Source organism: Pleurodeles waltl, chromosome 11 (assembly GCF_031143425.1).
Source record: "Pleurodeles waltl isolate 20211129_DDA chromosome 11, aPleWal1.hap1.20221129, whole genome shotgun sequence".
Taxonomy (NCBI): domain Eukaryota; kingdom Metazoa; phylum Chordata; class Amphibia; order Caudata; family Salamandridae; genus Pleurodeles; species Pleurodeles waltl.
This window is the reverse complement of record NC_090450.1, coordinates 14,846,791-14,864,126: the sequence shown is the minus strand read 5'-3', so window position 1 is coordinate 14,864,126 and position 17,336 is coordinate 14,846,791. Positions and strand designations below refer to the sequence as shown.

Sequence of the window (17,336 nt, the reverse complement as noted above, 5' to 3'; positions counted from 1 at the left end):
GCCAATTCCCTGAACTTTGTGAGTGCGGGGACACCATTACACGCGTGCACTACATATAGGTCACTACCTATATGTAGCTTCACAATGGTAACTCCGAATATGGCCATGTAACATGTCTATGATCATGGAATTGCCCCCTCTATGCCATCCTGGCATAGTTGGCACAATCCCATGATCCCAGTGGTCTGTAGCACAGACCCTGGTACTGCCAAACTGCCCTTCCTGGGGTTTCACTGAAGCTGCTGCTGCTGCCAACCCCTCAGACAGGCATCTGCCCTCCTGGGGTCCAGCCAAGCCTGGCCCAGGATGGCAAAACAAAGAACTTCCTCTGAGAGAGGGTGTTACACCCTCTCCCTTTGGAAAATGGTGTGAAGGCAGGGGAGGAGTAGCCTCCCCCAGCCTCTGGAAATGCTTTGTTGGGCACAGATGTGCCCAATTCTGCATAAGCCAGTCTACACCGGTTCAGGGGACCCCTTAGCCCTGCTCTGGCGTGAAACTGGACAAAGGAAAGGGGAGTGACCACTCCCCTGACCTGCACCTCCCCTGGGAGGCGTCCAGAGCTCCTCCAGTGTGCTCCAGACCTCTGCCATCTTGGAAACAGAGGTGCTGCTGGCACACTGGACTGCTCTGAGTGGCCAGTGCCACCAGGTGACGTCAGAGACTCCTTGTGATAGGCTCCTTCAGGTGTTGCTAGCCTATCCTCTCTCCTAGGTAGCCAAACCCTCTTTTCTGGCTATTTAGGGTCTCTGTCTCTGGGGAAACTTTAGATAACGAATGCAAGAGCTCATCCGAGTTCCTCTGCATCTCTCTCTTCACCTTCTGCCAAGGAATCGACTGCTGACCGCGCTGGAAGCCTGCAAACCTGCAACATAGTAGCAAAGACGACTACTGCAACTCTGTAACGCTGATCCTGCCGCCTTCTCGACTGTTTTCCTGCTTGTGCATGCTGTGGGGGTAGTCTGCCTCCTCTCTGCACCAGAAGCTCTGAAGAAATCTCCCGTGGGTCGACGGAATCTTCCCCCTGCAACCGCAGGCACCAAAAAGCTGCATTACCGGTCCCTTGGGTCTCCTCTCAGCACGACGAGCGAGGTCCCTCGAATCCAGCGACTCTGTCCAAGTGACCCCCACAGTCCAGTGACTCTTCAGTCCAAGTTTGGTGGAGGTAAGTCCTTGCCTCACCTCGCTGGGCTGCATTGCTGGGAACCGCGACTTTTGCAGCTACTCCGGCCCCTGTGCACTTCCGGCGGAAATCCTTTGTGCACAGCCAAGCCTGGATCCACGGCACTCTAACCTGCATTGTACGACTTTCTAAGTTGGTCTCCGGCGACGTGGGACTCCTTTGTGGAACTTCGGGTGAGCACCGTTTCACGCATCCTCGTAGTGCCTGTTTCTGGCACTTCTCCGGGTGCTTCCTGCTGCTGAGAGGGCTCCTTGTCTTGCTCGACGTCTCCTCTCTCTTCTGGCCCAATTTGCAACCTCCTGGTCCCTCCAGGGCCACAGCAGCGTCCAAAAACACTAACCGCACGAGTTGCAGCTAGCAAGGTTTGTTGGCATTCTTTCGGCGGGAAAACACTTCTGCACGACTCTCCACGGCGAGCGGGATCCGTCCACCAAAGGAGAAGTCTCTAGCCCTTTTTGTTCCTGCAGAAACCTCAGCTTCTTCTGTCCAGTAGAAGCTTCTTTGCACCCGCAGCTGGCATTTCCTGGGCATTTGCCCATCTCCGACTTGCTTGTGACTTTTGGACTTGGTCCCCTTGTTCCACAGGTACCCTAGATTGGAAATCCACAGTTGTTGCATTGTTGGTTTGTGTCTTTCCTGCATTATTCCTCTAACACGACTTCTTTGTCCTTAGGGGAACTTTAGTGCACTTTGCACTCACTTTTCAGGGTCTTGGGGAGGGTTATTTTTCTAACTCTCAGTATTTTCTAATAGTCCCAGCGACCCTCTACAAGGTCACATAGGTTTGGGGTCCATTCGTGGTTCGCATTCCACTTTTGGAGTATATGGTTTGTGTTGCCCCTATCCCTATGTTTCCCCATTGCATCCTATTGTAACTATACATTGTTTGCACTGTTTTCTAAGACTATACTGCATATTTTTGCTATTGTGTATATATATCTTGTGTATATTTCCTATCCTCTCACTGAGGGTACACTCTAAGATACTTTGGCATATTGTCATAAAAATAAAGTACCTTTATTTTTAGTATAACTGTGTATTGTGTTTTCTTATGATATTGTGCAAGTGACTCTAGTGGTACTGTAGGAGCTTCACTCGTCTCCTAGTTCAGCCTAAGCTGCTCTGCTAAGCTACCATTATCTATCAGGATAAGCTGCTAGACACCCTATACACCAATAAGGGATAACTGGGCCTGGTGCAAGGTGCAAGTACCCCTTGGTGCTCACTACAAGCCAGTCCAGCCTCCTACAACTCTGGAGTCAGAGCCAACTGCTCAAAAAGTCTTCATAGAGTTGCAGTTTCTAAAGTTGCTAGTAAATGTCCTTTTCAAGTCACAATGCAGTGGTGTAACAAAGGCCTCTGAAGCCCCTGAGGTTCGGGGGGAGGGACCCTGAGCTCCAGAGGACCCCATCAGCACAGCACCCTGGCCTGGGGAGTCCTGAATGGGGTTAGAGGGGAGGCCCCCATGTGCTTTGCAGGGAAGCCCATCAAGTCTCAGTACAGCACCAGGTCAAATGCAACTACTTGAAGTACATTTCACAAAGCAGAGGGGGTGTGACTTCAACAGGGGTATTTGCATTTAAGCTTTGGCACCGCTAATGGGCATGTCCTCTATAGTAAATATTCCAAAGCGGGTGTAGGATGGTAAGTCAGTATTAGAACCTTCAATAAATGTATTGCAAGGGAACACTGATGGCACCAGCCGGTCTGGGGTTGCTTGTGATCCTTCTGGAGGGGGCCTTGCGGGCAGTTCAGGCCGTCTTTTCCCATGAGGAGCAGAGTCACTACTGATTTGCATAAGGCAGGACTTAGCCTAAAGTGTGTAGTGGGTTAAAAATGATGGACCGGAATATGGTCCTGAGATTGTGCGAGTGACTGAGATTAATTCAAGCAATCCATCCATCACCTAGTTGCCGTGGCAGTAACTATTCCAAGGCCGGATTATGATAAACCAGTATTGCAACTTTCAATAAAGGTCTTTATTGCCACAGAAGAGTAACCCCCTAGTATGCATAGGTCCTAGAAGTCATTGGTAGTAACAAATACCTTCAAACTTAGGCCCTCATTTTAACCCTGGCGGACGGTGGTATTTTGGAGAAAGGTACTGCCAACAGGCTGGCGGTACCTTTCCCCAAAATATGACATTGGCGGTTTGGCATGCCTAACCGCCAATGTACCACTCCGTCCGCTAGGGCTGTTGCAGCCGGCGGGCTGGAGACTTCAGTCTACAACCAGGCGGCCGTCACTAACCCGCCTGCCAGATCATGACACTGCCTATCGCCATGATTTTCGTGGCTTCCAAACCGACATGAAAACCAAGCCGGTAGGCACTATCAGTGCCAGGGAATTCCTTCCCTGACACTGATACGGGTCTCCCCTCCCCTTGCCCCCCATGACATTCACGCACCAACATACGCACGCATACACACACTCATACACACATTCACCCACGCATGCATACACACTTACATACATACACGCACCCACGCATTCACACAACACAACATACGCGCACTCACACCCATTCATGCACACGCACATTCCACGCGCCACACACCCGAATGCACGCACACAGCCACATACACCCACACCTCCCCCACACACTCACATCACCCCCCACCTCCCTCCTCTATCGGAGCACTCGACTTACCTGCTTGCAGGGGGTCCTCCGGCAGGAGACGGGGTGTGATGCTGCTGCCAGCAGCAGCGTCCACCAGAAGAACATCCCTGGGCCATATCATGGATCATGATACGGTCTGCGGCGATCTACTGGTGTGGTGCAGCTGCTGTCTGCAGCGCCACGTTCCTGCCGTCCGCCGCCATTTTCGTAGCCGGAATTCTGCCAGCCTTCTAGTGGAATTCTGGCTACGGTCATAATATGGCGGACAGTAAGTAGCCACGGCGACGGTGTTTTGGCGGCCATGGCCGCGGCGCTAGGCGGTCATTACCACCAATGTCATAGTTAGGGCTACTTTTAATTAGATACACATGTATCACAGCAGATTGTGGTTGCTTGTAGTGTGGCCAGCTTATGGTGCACTGAGCTGTTTCCACTGTCCTGAGCTGTCTAGAGAGGAAGCAGCATGTCAACGACAGCTGAACATATCAATGAAAAACAAATTTGACCAAATGTCCCTCTATCTATGTAAGTGTATTAACTTTCATTATGATTTTTTGGGAAAACTTGAAACTAACAAGATATTTATAAACCTGCATTACCACAACCTGTTACCAGTGGTCTCTCTCTCTGGTCAGATGCGATTGTGTCAAAAGTCCTTCACAAAACTGCAGTACTTAAAGTGGTCTCCAGATGTCCCTTTCTGGTCAGATGCAATTATTTAAAATGACCTTCATGGAACTGCAGCACCTTAAGGCACTCTAGATGTCCTTCTAAAAGGTGCAACAGCCTAAAAAGTCTTTCACAGAGTTGCAGTACTTTAAGTAGTTACTAGATGGCCCTCTCGAGTCAGATCCAACTGCCTGGAAAGTCTTCAATAAGCTTCAGTACCTCAGGTCGTTACTAGATGTCCTCTTCTAGTCAGATGCAACTACGTGAAAAGCTGAGGGGTTTGATTTCCGTAAAATAAACTGGCATAAATACTTATGCCACTTTTGATCTGTGCTTGTTTTCCGTAGGTCAAGTAAACATACCAACACTAGTTCATGATAATGAATCAATATTGCAACTTTCAGTACATTTATTGACTATTATGGTACATTGTGATGACACCCTTAAATGCATAGATATTAGCCGACACTAGTAAATACTAGGCCGTGGCGGAGTCAGGGGAGTTCGCAAGCGGCAGAGTGCATTTGGTCACACTGTGTGTGTGGATTTTTAGCGTCGGGGTTTGGCCCATGTGTAAAATCAGCTCGAACAGCACCCCACACAGCGCAAAAGGGCGCTTCTTCTTTCCTGCCACTCAAGTAGATTTTCTACTCGAGCGGAAGCTTCCTCAACGTTAATGGAAGGTTTCTCAATGCAAGCGGCAGCGACCATCCGCTACCACCCGCATTGAGAAATCTCGCTGGAAGGTGGTCTGGAGTAACATTTTTCTCACTCACAGTCGCCAACTTAAGGTTGGTGAGCGTGAACAAGGAAAGGGACTCCACTACTCAGAGTTTTTTGAAACTCCACGCTCTAAGCAGAGCGCGGAGTGGGAAAAACTCTGCAAACTCTGAGAGTGGAGTTCACCACCCACCCCTAGTAAATACAGGTACCCACAAATTTCTAACCCTACGGGACTATTTGTTAGGTGGATGTATATATGTGCTGCAAAAATGCAATCATTCAAGTGAAGGCAGTCAATGACTGAAGTGGGCTGACCCACTGCCCTATGATTTGCATTGTGGTAGGAGGAAGCATATTTTGAGTGATGCTTGAAATCAGTGGATAAAGGACGAATGAAAGCCCTCCGAAAGGATGTATTGTTTATGATTATGTGTTTAAAACATGAAGCTGGAAAGTCAACTAAAGTTGTCATTATACCTGACCTGAAAAAGTGTCTCCTTCACTAATGAGAGGGTATTGTGAAATCGTGCATTAATGTGATGGATGAAGTGCTTGAATTATCTCAGCAACTGATATTTACTCGGGCCGCATCCCAGTCTGTTTTTATTTTGCACTCCATGCCACCTCAGTTTGGACCCAACCATATCCAAATCAGTCCTGACCCTGCTCCAACAGGACCAGTCCAGCCTGAACTGCCAGAAGACAAGAAACCAAAAAGCAGTTTCATGCTGATTAGGGCTCTTCAGTTGGGTGTAGCTTGGTTCTAGTTTCACAGTGAGCAGGGGTCCCACATTAGGGAATATCCCTCACAGTTTGGGTGTTACACTGAAGTTTAGAAATGTGAGTGCTTGAATTAATCACAGCCATTGGTAAGTACTCAGGCTTTATCCCAGTCATTTTGCATATGTTGCCTTGTTAGTTTGGACCCAGCCAAATGCAAACCAGTCTTGACCCTGTTCCTGGGGTAATAGCCCAGCCTGAGCTGCCAGGCAGGGTCCTCCCTGAACCGGAGCACAAGCAACCCAGGTCCGTTCTTACCTATTGGTGCTCTCCAGTTGGGTGTAGCTTGGTTTCAGCAGCACAGTGAGCACAGGGCCCACTCCTGGGCATACCCATGTTTCAGGAACCATTCATCATTAAATACTTATGTGCAACGCTGGGTGTGACACTGCATGGCTGAGTAACTGTAGATTAGTAAACAAGTTGGCACAGTGGACATCTTGACCCAGCTCCTTCTTCACCCCCTTCTCTTTTGAGGGCTGCTTCATAGCCATGTCTTATTGTTCATCAGCAGTATGCCGTCTGTCCAACATGTCACGAATTTCTGCTTGTGGTTGCTTACCTATCAATGAGCCACCACAAAAGGGGCGGCCATCTTGAGACAACATGGCGATCCACGGTGAAATGCCCTTCTTGGCATAGGCTCCTCCAGCAATCCTGGCAAGGGCACTCCTGGTAAACCTGGGGCTTCCACACACTGAAACCAAAAGGAATGCAGATGGTTATACCACAAGGGGGGTTCTAATGGACTAGCAATGCACATTGATTTGGCCTAATAAGTGCTTCCGGAAAAGTGTGGTCAAGACACACCTGTGAAAAACCTGTGAATTTACTCAAGAACTGTTCTCCAAACGCCTCAGCCAGTATTTGCTGGACACACGAGCACAGCATACAGGGATATACAGACCCTCCTGGGACTTGCAGTGGGCACAATTTGCTCTCAGTTCCTAATAGCAGGTAGTGGTAAAACAGGAGCTAGTTGCGTCCGCACCACTTTTAGCACCAGTGAATGGATCTATACGACCCTGTCAATGGGCACATTTTTTAGCATCCTGTTCTTGTACAAGCCATAAATGTATTTTCCTGTTATCCAACATGCGCAGTGTTCTTTGGAAACCCACTATGTGTGCAATTCAGTGTAAAACAAGTTTGCACATGCACACACCAAAACCTGGATCTCCATGCCCAAATATGAGTTGTGTGGCTTAGAGCCTGATTTAGAATTTGGTGGAGGGGTTACTCTGTCACAACGTTGGCAGATATCCCGTGCGCCAAAGTATAAATACCATAGGATATAATGGATCGTAATACAGCGGATGGGATAGCCGTCACCATTGTGATGGAGCAATCTCTCTGCCAAACTCTAAATTAGGCCCTTAGGAACAAAATGCAGGTGCACTGGGTAGGGTTGAAACTGCTAACTTATCCTATCAATTTGTGTCTAGGTGCATGGGGGCTTCACAACTCTGTACCGTGTGTTAATCCCTACACCATGTTTTGTAGTGTTGGCATCTTCAAATACACAAAATACCAATGAAGGTTGGGCCCAGAAGGTTCCCCTGAGGGTGGCGCTCACTATTGTAGGGACTTTAATGTCCTCCCTGGTGGAAAGGCCTAAGGTGGCCTTGTGCAGATAATGGTCAGACACAGGCAGCTGATCCCTCAGACGGAGGGGGAGGAGTCCAATCTTGTTCAGTTTCCCCATTCACCGGGCCACTGAAGAGTCCATGGGACACTTTCAGGTGGGAGTCCGAGACCTGCCAGTTCCCACGATACGTCATTGTGTCACACGATATCGGCTCCCTTTACACAGTGACCCTGTGAAGAGCCGATGTCACACGGTGGAACACAAAATAAACTGAAGACCCCTGCACAGAGGAGGTGTCGACCTCCTGTGTGGAGTCTCTGCACAGCCAATGTCCACTACAGAGTTCCAAACCTCCCCAGGACATGGGCAGCAGCGTCACAAGCCTTTCATTGGTGGGGGAGTGTAGAAGTGCCACGTATGCAGTACTCGGCATAGCGCATAGTTAAAAGTTTTTAGAGGTTGGGGACAGGTAGGTTTCTTATTGACTTGTTCTGAGGGAGACCGCCTTGGAGGTCGAGTAAAGGACGTTGCGCAGCTCAGACATCCAGCTTCTGGGTGTCACAGGTTGATCCCTGGGCCCACATTAGTGCTAGGGCACACGGTCTTTGCTCCACAGCGCACCTTTAAACAGGTGCATCAGGTGCACGCCGGGTCACTGCGCCCTGTTACAAAGATTGCGTTGCCCCAGGGCAGCCTCAAGGTCACCCTGCTCCGGTGTCAGCACATTCAGTGAAATACAGAGAGGCTGCTTCAAAACCGCCCTGTGGGTCTCTGTGCAGGTGACAACCCACCAGCAATCTGAAGATGGGCGAGAGATCCCGTTGCAGGCAGGTGACTGCATCTGCCTGCCGAGGGATATCTGGGGGTGTCCACTGGACCCCCTTCTCCCCCTTCGGAGGGCTTGAGTCAAAGTGATTTCCTCACTGGGACGGTTGGTGTTGGGAGGGTCACAGGAGGTGTGCAACGCAAAGAACTTCATTTTCAGGTCCACATCTTCACTAAGTTGATGTGGTCCGAGGGCTAAGAGCCAACTCACAGAAATGCTAAATGGTTCCTTTGGGACATTCTGCATGGATATCTTGCACTTGGCACAGACCTTCTTAGTTCTCAAGAGGTGAGGTTAAGGGATTTACCCAGGCATCTAATATCCAAAAATAATCCTTTTTTTTAATATTACACTAAGGCACAGTTTTATCAACGTTTTGCATCACTCTTGCACTATGAAAGGGAAGGGAAGAGGGACGCAAAGCCTAGAAGAGATTTACCGAGCCACGGTAAACCACCTTCCGTGGCTCTGCGTGGCTTGGTAAATCAGAAGCGACAGAAGGCTGCTCAAGGTGCTGCAGTGCGTTACTCTGCCCTGGAAAGACGTTCAGTGGGTGCAGCGTGGGTGTTCCCAGGCATCCACCCATGTATTCTGAAGCATTCCCAGATCTACCAACACTGGCAAAGAAAAGGCGTCCCTAATCCTGCCTGTGACTCAGGCAACGTAGCACCATGGCGCAGTTGTGTCTGCATTGGCGCTAGGCAGCCGTTTGCGCGCCAGCACATGCATTAAGCAGGAATGCTCCCTATTTTGATGCATGTGGTGCATTCCCGGCCTCTACCTTTCCTGCAGGTGTCTGCTGCGTTGCGTGAAATGTTGATAAATCTGGCCCTAAGTTTCTATGCAGCTCTTGTATAGCACCCATTTAGCCATTTGCGCAGCTTTTTGGCGCTACCAGCTGTCTCGGATAGGCTTGGTACCATGTGCTGGTTATGAGTCTCTCTTGGGGAGCATGGGGGGCTGTCAGAACATGGGGTCGCCTCGTACTTCAGGTATATAAAGCCAATTCACCACTCAGTGGTGAATGCTAAATTGGTGCGCCGAGACGACCAGCGCTTTTCTCCATATCTCATGGTGTTCTTGGCTGTCTCGTGTCACATCAGCTAGATGTAGGATGTCAAGCCCCCCCTGATCCCCCACATCACTCTAGTGCAGTGGTTCCCAACCTTTTTATTTCTGTGGACCCCCACTTTAACATTAATGGAACCCAGGGACCCCCACTGAATCATCATGGGAATCCGGGGACCCCCGCCTGAGTCATTACTGGAAGTTGGGGACCTAATTTGTCAATATTTATTAATATTTTTTAATTTTCTAGGCTCTCGCGGACCCCCTGAGAAGGCTTCGCGGACCCCCCCGGGGTCCCCGGACCACAGGTTGGGAACCACTGCTCTAGTACAAGCCAGTGGTGCGCGTGCGCTCTGAACGCCTGGCTGCGCAGAGGCCGGAGGAAGACTTCGGTGACACTTCAAATTAAGTACTTCCAGCGAGGTGCTAATTGATAGTTATTGCAACTTAATTAAGCAGTGTCAGGCTCTGGGATCATTCATCACTCAATTAGCGGCCTGTGCCTGTTGTGTGAGCACAGCTCTGCGTCGGGCAGTCTCCCTGAGCTGTGAGGGCCAATTTCAGTGAGTGCTGGGACGTGAGGATGAGAGCTCCTCTGGGACCAGGGCCAGGAGTCAGGCAGTCTCTATGAGGCACAAGAGCCAGTTTCAGTGAGTGCTGAGACGTGAGAGGGTGAGAGCTCCTCTGGGACCAGGGCCAAGAGTCAGGCAGACCCAGTGAGGGCCAGTTTCAGTGAGTGCTGAGACGTGAGAGGGTGAGAGCTCCTCTGGGACCAGGGCCAAGAGTCAGGCAGACCCAGTGAGGGCCAGTTTCAGTGAGTGCTGAGACGTGAGAGGGTGAGAGCTCCTCTGGGACCAGGGCCAACAGTCAGGCAGACCCAGTGAGGGCCAGTTTCAGTGAGTGCTGAGATGTGAGAGGGTGAGAGCTCCCCTGGGGCCAGAGTCAAGAGTCAGGCAGACACAGTGAGGGCCAGTTTCAGTGAGTGCAGAAACGTCAGAGGGTGAGAGCTCCCCCGGGGCCAAAGTCAAGAGGCAGGCAGGCAGGCACAGTGAGGGCCAGTTTCAGTGAGTGCTGAGACGTGAGAGGATGAGAGCTCCCCTGGGACCAGGGCCAGGAGTCAGGCAGGCTCCCTGAGCCGTGAAGGCCAGTTTCAGTGAGTGCTGGGACGTGAGAGCCTGAGAGCTCCCCTGGGACCAGGGCCAGGAGTCAGGCAGGCTCCCTGAGCCGTGAGGGACAGTTTCAGTGAGTGCTGGGACGTGAGAGGAGGAGAGCTCCTCTGGCACCAGGGCCCTGCGTCAGTCAGGCTCCCTGAGGCGTGAGGGCCAGTTTCAGTGAGTGCTGGGACGTGAGTGGATGAGAGCTCCCTTGGGACCAGGGCCAGGAGTCAGGCAGGCTCCCTGAGCCGTGAGGGCCAGTTTCAGTGAGTGCTGGGACGTGAGAGGAGGAGAGGTCCTCTGGCACCAGGGCCCTGCGTCAGTCAGGCTCCCTGAGCCGTGAGGGCCAGTTTCAGTGAGTGCTGGGATGTGATAGAGTACGAGCTCCTCAAGGGACCAGGAGCCTTCGTCAGGCAGTCTCTATGCCCCGTTGGGGACAATTTCAGTGAGTGCTGAGATGTGAGAGGGTGAGAGCTCCCCTGGGGCCAGAGTCAAGAGTCAGAGAGTCTCTATGAGCCACAAGAGCCAGTTTCAGTGAGTGCTGAGATGTGAGAGGGTGAGCAATCCTTTGGAGGGGGTTCGCAGCTCTCTCAGGCACTCTCCTTGAATGGGGAGTACCAGCTTTCAGTGAGTGCTGACACAAGAACGGGTGAGAGGTCCTCTGAGAGGCACCAACATCAAGTTTTAACTATTTCCAATACAACAGGGCTACTCTGAGACTGTTTTTGTTTTATCGTGCCTCAGAGAAGGTTATAGAGAGGTATAGAGTGTTGTGGATTAGAGTGGAGTAGAGAGTTACAGAGGTGAATAGAGTGTCTTAGAGTGGAATGGCTTAGAGTTGTCTAGCATGGAATAGAGTAAGGCCTTGCAGAGTGGAGTATAGTGGTGTACAGTGGAGTGGCATAGAGTGAAGTGTCAGAGTAGAGTGTCATTGAGTATCGTAGAGTGTTGTAGTGTTGCGGAGGGTCATAGAGTCGATAGTCTTAGAGTGTCATGGAGTGGTGTAGAATAGAGTAGAGTGGATTAGACTGTTGTAGAGTGGAATGGTGTAGAGTGGAGTGGAATAAGTGTCCTAACATGTCAAGGAGTGGCATGGAGTGGCATAGAGTGGAGTAGAGTGGAGTGGCATAGAGTGAAGTGTCAGAGTAGAGTGTCATTGAGCATCATAGAGTGTCGGAGTGTTGCGGAGGGTCATAGAGTTGATATTCTTAGAGTGTCATGGAGTGGTGTAGAATAGAGTAGAGTGGATTAGACTGTTGTAGAGTGGAATGGTGTAGAGTGGAGTGGAATGAGTGTCCTAACATGTCAAGGAGTGGCATGGAGTGGCGTAGAATGGAGTAGAGTGGAGTGGCATAGAGTGAAGTTTCAGAGTAGAGTGTCATTGACCATCATAGAGTGTCGTAGTGTTGCGGAGGGTCATAGAGTCAATAGTCTTAGAGTGTCATGGAGTGGTGTAGAATAGAGTAGAGTGGATTAGACTGTTGTAGAGTGGAATGGTGTAGAGTGGAGTGGAATGAGTGTCCTAACATGTCAAGGAGTGTCATGGAGTGGCGTAGAATGGAGTAGAGTGGAGTGGCATAGAGTGAAGTTTCAGAGTAGAGTGTCATTGAGCATCATAGAGTGTTGTAGTGTTGTGGAGGGTCAGAGAGTCGATAGTCTTAGAATGTCATAGAGTGGTGTAGAATGGAGTAGAGCGGATAGGACTGTTGTAGAGTGGAATGGTGTAGAGTGGAATGGAATGAGTGTCCTAACATGTCAAGGAGTGGCGTGGAGTGGAGTAGAGTGGTGAAGAGTGAAGTGGAGTAGAGTGACGTGATGTAGAGTGGAGTGGCATAGAGTGGAGGGCGCACAGCATAGAGTGCAGTAGAGTAGAGTACCGCACAGTAGAGTGGTATAGAGTGAACTGGCATAGTGAAGAGTGGAGTAAAGTGTCAGAGGAGGGTGGCATGGCGTGGAGAGTTATTAAGTAGAGTGTTATAGAGTAGAGGGTCGTGAAGTGTCCTAGAGTGGAGAGTCATAGAGTAGAATGGAGTAGATGTTGTCGAGGGTCGGAGAGTTGAGTGTTGTATATTGGAGTAAAGTGGTCTAGAGTAAAGCAGCATAGAGTGTCGTAGTGTTGTGGATGGTCATAGAGTCGATAGTCTTAGAGTGTCATGGAGTGGTGTAGAATGGAGTAGACTGGATTAGACTGTCGCAGAGTGGAATGGTGTAGAGTGGAGTGGAATAAGTGTCCTAATATGTCAAGGAGTGACATAGAGTGGAGTAGAGTGGTGAAGAGTGAAGTGATGTAAAGTAGAGTGTCACTGAGTATCGTAGAGTGTCGTAGTGCTGTGGAGGGTCATAGAGTCGATAGTCTTAGGGTGTCATGGAGTGGTGTAGAATGGAGTAGAGTGGATTAGACTGTCGTTGATGTATAGTGGAGTAGAGGGGAGTGGAATAAGTGTCCTAACATGTCAAGGAGTGGCATGGAGTGGCATAGAGTGGAGTAGAGTGTGAAGAGTGAAATGGACTATAGTGTCAGAGAGTGACATGATATAGAGTGGAGGGGCATAGAGTGGAGGGCGCACAGCGTAGAGTGCAGTAAAGTGTCATAGAGTGGAGTAGAGTAGAGTAGAGTACCGCACAGTAGAGTGGTATAGAGTGGACTGGTATAGTGAAGAGTGGAGTAAAGTGTCAGAGCTGGGTGGCATAGCATGGAGAGGTATTGAGTGGATGAAAGTGGAATAGAGTGTTATAGAGTAGAGGGTCGTGGAGTGTCATAGAGTGGAGAGTCATAGAGTAGAATGGAGAAGATGTTGTCGAGGGTCGTAGAGTTGAGTGTTGTATGTTGGAGTAACGTGGTCTAGAGTAAAGCAGCATACAGTGGAGTGGTGTAGAGTGGAGTAGCATGTTGTAGAGTGGAATGGAGTAGACTGTTCTATAGCAGGGTATCATGGATGGAGTGTCATGGAGTGGAGTGTTGTAAATTGCAGTGGAGTGGCATAGAGTGGAGTACAGTTTTATAGAGTGGAGGACGTGGAGAGACATTGGGTAGGGTAAAGTGCCCTAGAGTAGAGTGCAGTAGAGTGGAGTGGTGTAGTGTAGAGTGGGGTAAAGTATCATGGAGTGGAGTGGCTTAGCTTGGAGTGGCATAGAGTGAAGTAATGTGTCATAGAGTGTCATAGAGTGTCACAGAGTGGAATGTCATAGAGTAGAGTGTTTTGGAATATAGTAGACAGTCATGGATTGTTGAAGGGTGGAGTGTTGTAGAGTGGAATGGCATAGAGTGGAGAGGCATGGAGTGGAGAAGTGGCATAGAGTGAAGAAGAGCAAAGTTTCATAGAGTATCATCGAGTGGAATAGCCTGGCATAGAGTGGCATGGAGTAGGGTGGCCTAGAGTGAAGTGCCGTAGAGAGGCATAGACTGTCATGGAGTGGGCTAGAGTGGAGTGGCATAGATTGCAGTAGAGTGTCATAGAGTGGATTGGAGTGGAGTCTCACAGATTGGAGTGGCATGGAGTGGAGTGCCTAGAATGAAGTAGAGTGGTGTGGAGTAGAGTGGAGTAGAGTGTGGTAGAGTGCCTAGAGTGGAGAAGAGTGGTGTGGAGTAGAGTGGAGTAGAGTGTGGTAGAGTGCCTAGAGTGGAGTAGAGTAGTGTGGAGTAGAGTGGAGTAGAGTGTGGTAGAGTGCCTAGAGTGGAGTAGAGTGGTGTGGAGTAGAGTGGAGTAGGATGTCGTAGAGTGGAGTGGCATAGATTGCAGCAGAGTGTCATAGAGTGGATTGGACTGGAGTATCACGGATAGGAGTGGCATGGAGTAGAGTGCCTAGAGTGGAGTAGAGTGGTGTGACGTAGAGTGGAGTAGAGTGTGGTAGAGTGCCTAGAGTGGACAAGAGTGGTGTGGAGTAGAGTGTGGTAGAGTGCCTAGAGTGGACAAGAGTGGTGTGGAGTAGAGTGGAGTAGAGTGTGGTAGAGTGCCTAGAGTGGAGAAGAGTGGTGTGGAGTGGTGTGGAGTAGAGTGGAGTAGAGTGTGGTAGAGTGCCTAGAGTGGAGTATAGTGGTTTGGAATAGAGTGGAGTAGAGTGTGGTAGAGTGCCTAGAGTGAAGTAGAGAGGTGTGGAGTAGAGTGGAGTAGAGTGTGGAAGAGTGCCTAGAGTGGAGTAGAGTGGTGTGGAGTAGAGTGGAGTAGAGTGTGGTAGAGTGCCTTGTGTGGAGTAGAGTGGTGTGGAGTAGAGTGGAGTGGGATGTCGTAGAGTGGAGTGGCATAGATTGCAGTAGAGTAGCATAGAGTGGATTGGAATGGAATATCACAGATAGGAGTGGCATGGAGTAGAGTGCCTAGAGTGGAGTAGAGTGGTGTGGAGTAGAGTGTGGAAGAGTGCCTAGAGTGGACAAGATTGGTGTGGAGTAGAGTGGAGTAGAATGTGGTAGAGTGCCAAGAGTGGAGAAAAGTGGTGTGGAGTAGAGTGGAGTAGAGTGTGGCAGGGTGGAGTGGGATGTCGTAGAGTTGAGTGGCGTAGATAGGAGGGACGTAGCATAGAGGAGTATAGGGTGTCATAGTGTGTTGTAAAGTGGACTAGCACAGAGTGTAATGGAGTGAAGTTGTACAGAATGGAGTATGCATGGTGTGGTAATGCAATCCAGACAAAACGTTTTCAATTGAAATTACTATCACATTTGCACAACCATACAGTTGAACTGATAAAACTATACAGGGCACACATGATAAAGTGTGTCGATTTGTTTTGGATGTATTCAAATATTTGTTGCCCCACACCTCAGAATTACAACAAAGTGCTCCATTTATGCTTTCCTAATTCTGATATATTCTGAAATATTTGCACAGTTCATTTACAGACATGTATATTTTGTTGTGTGCTAGAAATAAATGGCATACTATAGCCTTTCCTCTCACATGGGTACCCATCAGGATTGTCATATAAATACTCTCACTTTGAAGTCGGAGAAAAAAAGTTAAACACCAAACTCCCTCAGAAGACAGAGCCTGACATTTGACCGCTGTCTTTGAATGCACATCAAATGTGACAAAATAAGAACACAATTTAAAGGCCTCTTTACAGAAAGCGAGCATGCATGGAAGAATACAGCAAACGGCTATGCTCCATGGGAAGGACAAAGAGATGCTGGACAGATTGTTGACATATGTTTTGTAAAGATGGAGACGTTGTAGCCCATTCCCACTCTACTTCTGAAACAATGAAAAACTAAGAAGCTACTAAGAGAACTTTGACTCTTGAACTTCTGCTTTTTACAAATTATAAATTGGGGGAAACCATGATCAGAAGCTGTAAGTAGATGTGGTGTTACTCAGCGTACTGGGGAGAACTGCTGCTATAGTCATTCAATTCACACGTATCTTGGGATTTTTAATACATTGAATGTTATCAGGGTCACAGACGTAGCTGATGTGACTAGGGGTCCACGATGTTGGAAGGTGTCAGGAGCTCTTAGAAAGAGGCTGGCATGACCGGAAGTGGCTGGGTTGGTTTGAGGTTGCGGGCACATTTGTAAGATTCTGATCTTCAGTGATGGTCCCAACACACTTTGGAGAGCCACACCCACTCATGAACAATCCAGTGGATCCCAGCCTACAATGGCAGTGTGAATTCACTCCGTGGTGCAGTTTATTTCCTGCACAGTTGGCAGTGGGATTCAATTGCAAAGGAATAATGACTATGTTGCAACCTTCCCGGTTGGTGTTTTTGGTTCACCCTCAGAGAGAAGAACCAGAGTGGTCCTTCACAAGATTAAAAAACCATGGGGGGACAGTGGCCAAGCCAACAAACCACTTGGAGAGAACCAGCCATGTTCAAGTGGATCTCTTTGTGTAATCTCCACCTCCATGCTGACGAGACACCCATGATATTTGCTGAATGTCTCTTTCTCTCACAATGCATGCCACTAGGTGACATCCAATGCTACTCTCAATGGACGTGGACTAATTATGGACAGTCCACAGTCAATCACAGACTTCTGCTGGGGCTGCGGTTGTTGTATCTCAACTGGGCACATGATCTGGGAGAAAAAAATTTGCAGGTGTGAGGACGTTTCCACGACATTGGTCTCCTCCTGCAAAGGGTCATTTTTTTTCCTGGAGGTCTCAGGTTGACCCTCTGGGACTGGCTTACACCATTAGGGTGAATGCAAAGGTTTCCGTGTCCTCTCTTGTACCTTTTGTGGATTCAACCCAGGCACTCATGCGAGGACGGACCAAGGCCATCTAAGGAGTGGGCAGCATCTGTGACGTGCGGGGAGGAACGGAGACGATATAAAGGGGTATCTGATTCACACATTAACACAACCAGGGGCACCCAATAATCAAAACACAGGGGAGACGTGAGGTGTACCTAGGAAGGAGTGTGGGGTTTAAACAAGGCGCCAGCCCCGACAAATGCAGGGAAAAGGGACTGGCAAGCAATTTTTAAAAGGTAAGCCCACGAATCAACAAAACTGATGGGCGTGCGGTGGGCGTGGTTAAAATCCCACAGAGAGATTACAGCAGGCTAGAGCGCTTCTGCGCTCCACCCCAAAAACTTATGGGAACTGTGCTCTGGGTTGATGCTGGAAGTCAGCAAGAAGAATTCTGGAATGGTCGTTTTTATACAAAATTATGGGAAATGTTAGAGTCAAATTAAAAATTGGGAACTTTGTAAATCGAAACCAATAGATCCGCCCTCTTCAACCACTGGTTTTGGAGGAGAAAAGCTGGGGTTGGTCACCCGACCACGTT

The 17,336-nt window shown here is 49.3% G+C and overlaps 1 protein-coding gene across 1 annotated transcript in view; it reads right to left on the bottom strand.

Annotated features, from left to right (window-relative positions):
- MASP1 (MBL associated serine protease 1) overlaps positions 1 to 17,336 on the bottom strand; it is a 250,759-nt gene that overhangs the window by 63,325 nt on the left and 170,098 nt on the right. Inside the window, exon 11 of the mRNA XM_069212804.1 lies at positions 6,535 to 6,669. Within this exon, the coding sequence (XP_069068905.1) occupies positions 6,535 to 6,669 (135 nt within the window). The remainder of the gene's footprint in view (positions 1 to 6,534; positions 6,670 to 17,336) is intronic.